The 8,607-nt window shown below is 41.4% G+C and overlaps 1 protein-coding gene across 1 annotated transcript; it reads left to right on the forward strand.

Moving 5' to 3' along the window:
• Window positions 1–1,258: 1,258 nt before the first annotated feature.
• Window positions 1,259–5,263, forward strand: LOC132988125 (secretory phospholipase A2 receptor-like). The gene is made up of 4 exons (XM_061055326.1): window positions 1,259–1,712; window positions 3,075–3,397; window positions 4,101–4,970; window positions 5,209–5,263. Exons 1-3 carry the CDS (start codon window positions 1,544–1,546, stop codon window positions 4,284–4,286), a joined length of 678 nt encoding a protein of 225 aa, XP_060911309.1. The 5' UTR covers window positions 1,259–1,543; the 3' UTR covers window positions 4,287–4,970; window positions 5,209–5,263.
• Window positions 5,264–8,607: the final 3,344 nt, after the last annotated feature.

Here is an 8,607-nt window from a genome sequence, read left to right on the forward strand (position 1 = left end):
AGTTTTGGTAGAGCAATTTGAAAGTTGGAGAAACGTACAGATTCTGTGGTTTATGTTCATAACTGAATACACAAACTGTCCTCAGAGGAAAATTGTGTCCCTGTAAATGTTATGTTGGGGGGGGGGGGGGGTCCATAACAGTGAAACCATAACTCTCCTGGTAGCTTTTAAGCTTTAAACAGCTTTCCAGGGACCCATTTTTTTCTTTGAGTAAAGTTTGTGTATTCAGTTCAGAAAATCTAGTTTAGAATTGTTTCACTTCTCCAACTTTCAAATTTCACCCCCAAAACTCCATAGTGCACCTTTAAAATGAAAACAACGAAGAGAAATGCACTTTAAAAAGATCCTATATGGACACACAGCTATCTGACAAGGTATAAAATGTATATTTCATCTCATGTTTGGGTTTGTCACTGAGCGCTCCAGTTCAAGGACATGACCGGATATGAAGCTTCTTTCTTTCAACTGTGTTGTCAGGGTTTTTGGGTTTCTCTACCTTGCACCATTTAATGATTATGTTTACGCATTTAAGTGCTTTTGCTGCTCATGCATTTGCTTCATCTCTCTGCTGCATGTTTTTTTTTCCATTTTCAGCACGTTTCAGTCGTTGCATATGTGTTTGACTTGTGCCCGTGTTTTTGAATCTCCACCTTCTCAGAATTTTTTTAAATCTGTTTCTTCTAATACAAATCGTTTGAGCCATTGCAGCCAGTTGCACTTGTGAGCCCCGGTAGAAAATACAAACAGAAAACATGTAGATATCATGGCCGTCTCAAGTTAAGAAGGAGGCGGTGGCAGTGACGAGCAAATGAAAAAGAGAAAATAAATAACTACAGAAATGTAAACATTAGCCTTCAGTCGCAGAGGCTATGTTGTGTTCAGACAACAGCCGATGGACTTTGAGAAAAACTTACGCAAAGGAATAATGAAAGGCCACAAGTGTTCACACCTCGACTCTACACAAACTGCTTTATTTCTCTTTTGAGAGGAAAGTGCCTTGTGCAACATGCAGCATGGTCATTATTTGATTTTGACATTATTAACACAACAATGTTAGATTGTCTGATTGTAGTCCCAGTACTCTACATGCACTGTAAATCTGTGGATGCACATTTATTTGTGTGGTATTTGTAGTAAATCAGCTGAAACACTCTTACCGTACGGCTGCACTGCTTCAGACGAGGACACTAGGAATCACACCGGACCACATAACTCGCCGCTTGATGGGCGTGCACTTGTTCCGATTTTCTCCTGGACCTATCCACCCACTCTCGATAGACAAGTTTTTCTCTGTATGTTACACTGTAGGCGAGCGCGCTGGAGCGCCTCTCGAAACTCGCCACAACGATCCCAATATGTACTGCGCGACTGCCTCTCCGGCTCTCCATAGGAAATGAATACAAAGTGTTAAGACGCTATCCGTCGTCAGAACCAGTGGAGCCGTACGGTTAAACAGTCACCTGTAAACATCTCTGTAATTTTCTTTGTTCATATTTTCCTTGAAAGGTTTTTTGGCCAAAGCTGTGAAGAATCTTTCTTTGTCATGTGTCAGCATCGGGACCGCAGTAACTACAGATTTATATCACAGACGATGACGTGGTCTGCTGCCCAGCAGTTGTGCAATTATCATGACAAGGAACTGGCAGTTTTCAGTGATACCTCCACACTGAGCTCATACGACTTTCCTGCCTGGATTGGTCTGCGTAGAAATGGTAAAAATCATCACTGTGTTAACCTGTCATGCTCTAATGATCACAGTAGTGTGTTAGTGGCCGGACTTTATGATTCTGTAGCTTTGTGACAAAAATACACCCGCAGGTAAAAACAGTAAGACTGCTATAAAGATAGCCTAAAATCTGCGTCCCTCAACGCGTCAGTTCCCAGGATAAAAACCTTCCATAAACTCTGAACCCACAGCTTGTTAAAGACTGAAATGCACTTTACGCTGTGTTGTTTCTGAAAGTTTTGAACTTGAATGAATCTTAATTTACACTACTTCTCATGACCATGTGGTTGTGGGAGATCACCTTTGAATTGGCATTTTCCCAAATCTCCAATAGATCAACAACTGTGCATGTGAGAAACATTCTGCTGATGAGTTATGCTTCTTCATATAGAGCCCAATGCCTGAACCCGCCAGCCGTCATCGTTTGGGAAACGGATGCCAATTTTTCGATAATTCCAGTGAAGCCAGTAGTGTGCCTCAAACTACTTTGTTTTCCATGCAGCGTTAATGTCTGCGAACGTAAAATTATTTCATATCACTAGCGCACGACTATTCATCTGTGAGTCGTCAGTCTCCATTCATTATACACATGGGCCTTACTCTGGGTTAGTATGAAGCAGCAAAAAGAAAGTCATTTTTCAGTTATTAAACTGCAATTAACTGGTCTCAAGTTTGTCAAAATGACAACATCATGACGCAGATTCGTAAATAGTCACAAAAGTCGAGCTCTGTCCGGTCCGTCCTCAAGAGAAGAAAACCACTTTTAAAATGTTAGTTTGTTGATTGGAGGTCAGATCGGTCATTTCTGATGCGTTTCAGTTGTCACCGAAACTAAACACTTTTTGGCTTTTGTGTCAACCAGATTTGTCCCTCAAGTAGAAATGTTTGATCTGGAACAGGTTGTTAGCTGCACTTCTAAAAATATATCTGTTTATAGAAACAAATGAATCTTCAGATTACTGCTGATAAGAACTGAGATTTTGTTCCGTCTTCTTTTGCTGTCTATACTGACTGTTTTTTCAGTCATTATTATATAATTGGTCAATTTAGCTTGGACTACAAACATACTACAAACACTTTGGGCACTAAAGAAACTGCACTCAGGGCAGCCCTTATGTAGAAGCAGGGGAAAGATTGATTTTTGGCCCAGATGATAGCTTTTGTGGAAGCACCTTGGAGCAGGTCTATCATAAGGTCTTAAGCACAGCAATGCTTTTATTAGTTACAGTAGCTGCCCTTTAACTAAAAGATGTCTCAGTGTTAGGCCCATTGGAGGGATGATCTGTTAATCCAACTGACAGACTTGTACCTCATCTGCGTTGCTGAAGTTTGAACGTATGTTCTGCAGGAAGCACATGGGAGTGGAGCATGGAGTTATTAGAGTTCAGACAATGGGAACAAACTGAGCCTGGAGGCGATGACGACTGTGTCACCATCACCTCTAAGACAAAGCGCATGACTACCAGAGACTGCTCCTCCAAGCTTCCCTTCATCTGCTACAATAACAACCTGGTCCTGGTGAAGGAGAACAAGACCTGGGAGGAGGCACTGGAGCACTGCCGGAACATGAGGGCCTCTCACATGCACTATCGCTATGAGCTGGTCAGTGTGCAGCCTGGAGAAGACTACAGCATCGTGATGTTCTCAATGATGGACTCGGACACTGAGGAGGTGAGTTTATGGTCAGAGACTTTTGTAACCTGCAGGTTGATTTGCATTTCATTCTACATTCGGTGCCTGTTTTGACGTTATGTTGATGAACTGATGGAATATACAATCAGGACTCCGTACTGTATATTGTGTTTTATGTTGAAATTGACCAGATTCTCTCCAGGGGGTCAAAAATAGACTTGTGCGTATTTGAAACGGAGCAGAGAGAATCACTCCCATGATTCCCTGACAGCCTCAACGTCATCTTTTGTTATTGTTGTGATTGAGATCCCCCCTGGCGGCAGATCTTACATACTATGCGTTTAAGATTGAGCGCATTTATCCAATGAAACACCCTCACCCTGCACATGCAAAAGGACAAGCTTTTTTCTCTGGTTGACTTGTTCTTTGCGGCTCATGCATGTAGTCATTAACATTTTTATATCCACCAGGCACCAGCTTGGCTCATAAACTTCACACTGGGATGACATCATGCACATGAAAATAGATTAGCCTCTTGGAATGCGCAAACATAAAACCCCTGACAGTTTGGACCAAGGATGTTATAAGGAGTTATAATTTAGCTTGTTTGCAGGTTTCCTGTGGACTGTTTTTATGGTTGGAATTCTTGTTATGACAGCAGGCGATTGGGGTTTTTACAGTTCTGCAGTCCAGCTCTCTTAACGCATCTCGTGCAGATTCATCACTTGTTTCCTCTCCTCAGGTGTGGACAGGGCTGCGCTTCATGGCGGGTCATTGGTGGTGGATGAACAAGGCTGACATGTTGTTCGACATGCCCGTCTGCCCCGTGAAGTGGCAGTATTGCGGCGCTTTGTCCAAGAACGACACGGTCGGCATGAAGACCAGAGACTGTTTGGAGAAGAAGAACTTTCTGTGTTACAGACTTTAGTCCAGACATCCAGGCTACGACCAGATGCTCGACTGTTTCCACCATGGTTATAGTCACAGGAAATAATGTTAGATATACTGAATCCTTAGCTGGTAGATACAACTGGAAAAAATAATGTGTCAAAGTACGGCTCAAATTACAGGATTTAAAAATCCAAATGTTCAGAATCTGGTTTCATCACACACATTAAGTAGGGTTCTAGCTTCCATTTTAAGGAAACCCCATCATTGGCTCGTCCCCTTGAGGACTTATTTTCTATTGGCTACTCTGGTTCCCATCAGAGAATACTGACACAATCATCAAAAACTGAAATCCTCTGACATATAAGGATTATATAGGATATAAAGATAAGGATCCCAGACCGAGTTTCCTGTGTTTGGATGGATAAAAAAGTCCTGCCATCTGAACTTAGCCTGAGATGTATCTTTGCACTAGTTTGTTCAGATTTTCAGATGATGCATATACATTTTTTTTGCTCATTCTATTTTTGACAAGTAGTTCTCTCATAGGGGCAGTAATGTATCCGCTCAGTAAAAGTTATATGCTGCTTTGTAAGTGCTGAAAAAAATCTTAAAATGTGACTTAAAATGTATTTATAATGAACTCCTAAAAATCCCAAAGGTAACTTTTACAATAAATATCGTGTAGGTTTTTCATTGTTGATTTTTTCATCAAAGGTAGAATGTCAGACTTTTTGATCCAGTAGATGTCGCCCTTGAGCTCCAGCACTAAACCAAAACAAACCGCTGTTTGGCCACACCTCCTCCATACTGTAGCCTCTGCTCTCCTCCAGCGACACACCTCCAACCTCTCTCCATTTGAGTTCATTAGATATCAAATGGAACACACTATAATTAAGAGCAAGCCGCGGACAAACCTTTGTTCCAGCTGTAATTGCCTGTGTCCTGCATTGTTGTGTTAGCAGGCTAATGTTAGCACACTTTAGTTAAATCTTAAAGACCCATCTTTCATGAACACCACGACCCTAATGATGATGATGGTTTTGTATCATGATTTTAAGATGGTTTCAATGCTGATTAGAACTCTCCAAAACAGCTGTCAATGTTGTGCTTTACCTCTGGTCACTTCCTGTCAGCACCTGTGTGTCTGATAAGACTTAAAGCTGTTAGTTTGCACTTACTGACGGTGTTTCCTCCTCTTTAGATCCTTGCTTGTGTTGTTCTTACTCTCTGATGTACGTCGCTTTGGATAAAAGCGTCTGCCAAATGAATTGTATGTGCTTATGTTAAATTATATAGACAAAATAAACTCTATAAACTGTCCCTGTAACCGATTTCAGACCCTGTTGGATTGCTCTCTTTTGTGGCTGTGCTGCACATTTTACACTTTCAGCACAAAAAGATGGATGAAGAAGTAAACATGGAAACGAGTCGCTCCAGAAACACGTTCATAACTCAGTGTGAATCATGTGCCCGCTGTAATGGAAACATGGAGATGAAACTTGATTCCTGTCAGTGATCAGAGTGTTGCTATGCAGATAAACAGACTCTCTGTAAGTCACTGAAGTCAGCTGGATGACTGAGTGTCAGTTCTGGCCCGCTGATAAACACACTAACACAGACACATACACACACATTCAGCAGGCGTGTCGAGCATAACGGAGGAGTCAGTGTCCTGAGAAGCAAGGGGGGATTACTGTCCGGCTATTTTAGGAGTTAAAGTCTGAGATTATTGAAATGATTTTAAAAAGTCTAGATGAATAAAAGTAAAAACAAGCTGAAGAAGGTCTGAAATGTATTCAAAGCAGGAGAGAGGATTCTTCAGGCTCTGAGGTGGGATTTGATCACACTGTAAAAAAAAAAACCTAGTTGTTATAACTTAAAAAAGTTAGTGTCTGTGCTGCTTTAACATTTTAAGTTAACTGAACTTAAAAAGATAAGTTGAGATACATTTGTGATTATTCCAAAGAAATGCAATTTTCTAGTCCAAAAAACTTGACATCAAGTCAGTTGTACTTAAATCTTTAAGTTAACAAAACTTTTGATCACAATTCACTTACTGTGAAATTATCTATTATTTTGACTTGAAATCAAAAATTTAAAATACTTTATCGAAAGTAGTTAAATGAATTAATCAATTCAAATTGAATCTATATTTCAATTTTAGTAAACTTAAAATCAGTTTAGTTTATATATTTTTTAGTGATTCTCTTTACTTTTATGGAATCTTTCAACTTCCTTTCAAATAAAAATTAAAAAAAGGTATCATCTCTACAGGTTATTCATTTCATCTTAGAAACCAACCAACTTGAGTTTTTCAACCTTTATTAGCAGATCAGATCAAATGGCACATCTAAACATTTACAAATGTTTTTACATCATACTGTGCTGGCTTGTTGGTAAAAACATTTCCACACAAGAATCTGCAAAAAACTGTTTCTTTTGCTGCATTTACTATTTATCGGTCACTTTTCTCAGCATTTTCAGATGAAATAAACGTATAAAATCAAGTAATTTTCACATTTAATGAGGTGATCTTACTATGGTAAAACAAACACTTCAGAAAAGATTTGTGAGACAACGTCCAAATATTTCTTGGCAGCTTTCAGAAAACTCCTGACAAATGCATCGTGATGGGAAAAGTGGAAGGAACAAAGGAGGGCCTGTCGGTCCAGTGAATACCCAGGAAAGGCAAGCCAGTGATGAAGAGGAAGACAATGGCGCTTCTGGGGTGGTAAGAAGCACTGAGAGAGAAGGTAAGGAGCCAACTCTGTCAGACCTAATGTCCATTCTCCAGGCCTGCATGGGTCATCAAGAGGCCTGGGAGGCTAATTATAATGAGCTAACTGCAAGGCAAGAACAGCGCTTTAAAGCACTTCAACATCAGTTTCAGCTTCTGCAGTCAGAAGTTCAGGCCAGAACAACTCCGGTACCTGATTCTCAGTTTCCAAACTCTGACCCATCAAATGTGGAGGCTCCATTGACTACCATGCACTATCCTTCCGCCCAAGCTGATGCCTCTGCAGGTCCTTTTCACTCACACTATGAGCCCAGGTTGGATACATTTTCTGATAATGACGACATTGAACACTTCCTAGTCACATTTGAACGAGTGACATCATCCCTAGCTGTTGTGTTCATGGAGACGAGAAGCCTTATCCAACAGCTGACATGTACGGTAGAAGGTCAAATTGACCTTTTAAACATTGGGGTTGCTGATAATCTGCCTTTAGATGCTGTTCCAGAAAGAGACCTACCAGTTCTTTTTGATTTGTTGGAGCCAGAACAAAGCAGAAAGTGTAACGCTGTGGTAACCAGAATGCAGGCCAAGCACTCCAATGAGCCCTCCACAATTCTCAGTGCCCTGCCCTTTTTCAATGAGGAGTTGGAGACCACACCTGGGAGGTCCTGGAAAGAGAAGCAAAGCAAGAAACCGTTATATGCTGGTTTTAACAGACTATGCTACCAAGTATCCAGAAGTATTTCCACTAAAATCCATAAAGGCTAACTAACTTTATGTCTACTCTGCCTTAACGGGTGTACCAGTTACTGGGTATCAGGAGCCTCAGGACCACACCATATCATCCTCTAATGATTGGGCTAACAGAGCGCTTTAACCAGACCCTGAAGAAGATGCTCCAGAAGTTTGTAAACAACACTGGTACAGACTGGGCTCAATGGCTGCCCTACCTCCACTTTGCATATGGAGAAGCACCCCAATTAACTTTTGTATGGACATGAAGTTCGGGGGCCGTTGGTACTGTTGAGAGAGATCTGGGAGGGGGGCATGGGGAGAGTGGGATCTGTTAATGTTGTATCCTATATCATCCAGATGAGAGAGCGGCTGGAAAAATGGGTGAGCTGGCCCAATCGCACATGGCGGACACCCTGCAGCAACAGAAGTCCAAGTACGACAAGTCAGCCAGGCAGAGATCCTTCGACGCAGGACAGAAAGTGCTGGTGCTCCTACCTGGTGATGACATCACACTGTTGGCTAAATGGAAAGGACCGTTCCAGATCCGAAAGAAACTTGGGCCAACTACATACCAGGTATAAACACCAGGGCACATACACTCCAGTAGGGTACTACACATAAATCTCTTAAAAGAGTGGGTGCAGTGACCTGAAAGAAAAACAGAAGTGATGATAATAAAAAGTGTGCTGGATGAAGAAGTGGATGAACAATACTTCCCTCTCTCTCAGTAACCTGTCAGACGACTTCAGGCTTCAGGAGAGATCTATCTGTAATTCAGAAGTTTTCCAGGAGAATCCTGGGAGAACAAATATTGTTGAACATGACATTGTTGTTAGAGAAGGTGCTTCTGTGAGAAGATTAAGTTACAGGATCCCTGAGGGCCTGC

This window comes from Labrus mixtus, chromosome 1 (assembly GCF_963584025.1).
Source record: "Labrus mixtus chromosome 1, fLabMix1.1, whole genome shotgun sequence".
NCBI classification, from domain to species: Eukaryota; Metazoa; Chordata; class Actinopteri; order Labriformes; family Labridae; genus Labrus; species Labrus mixtus.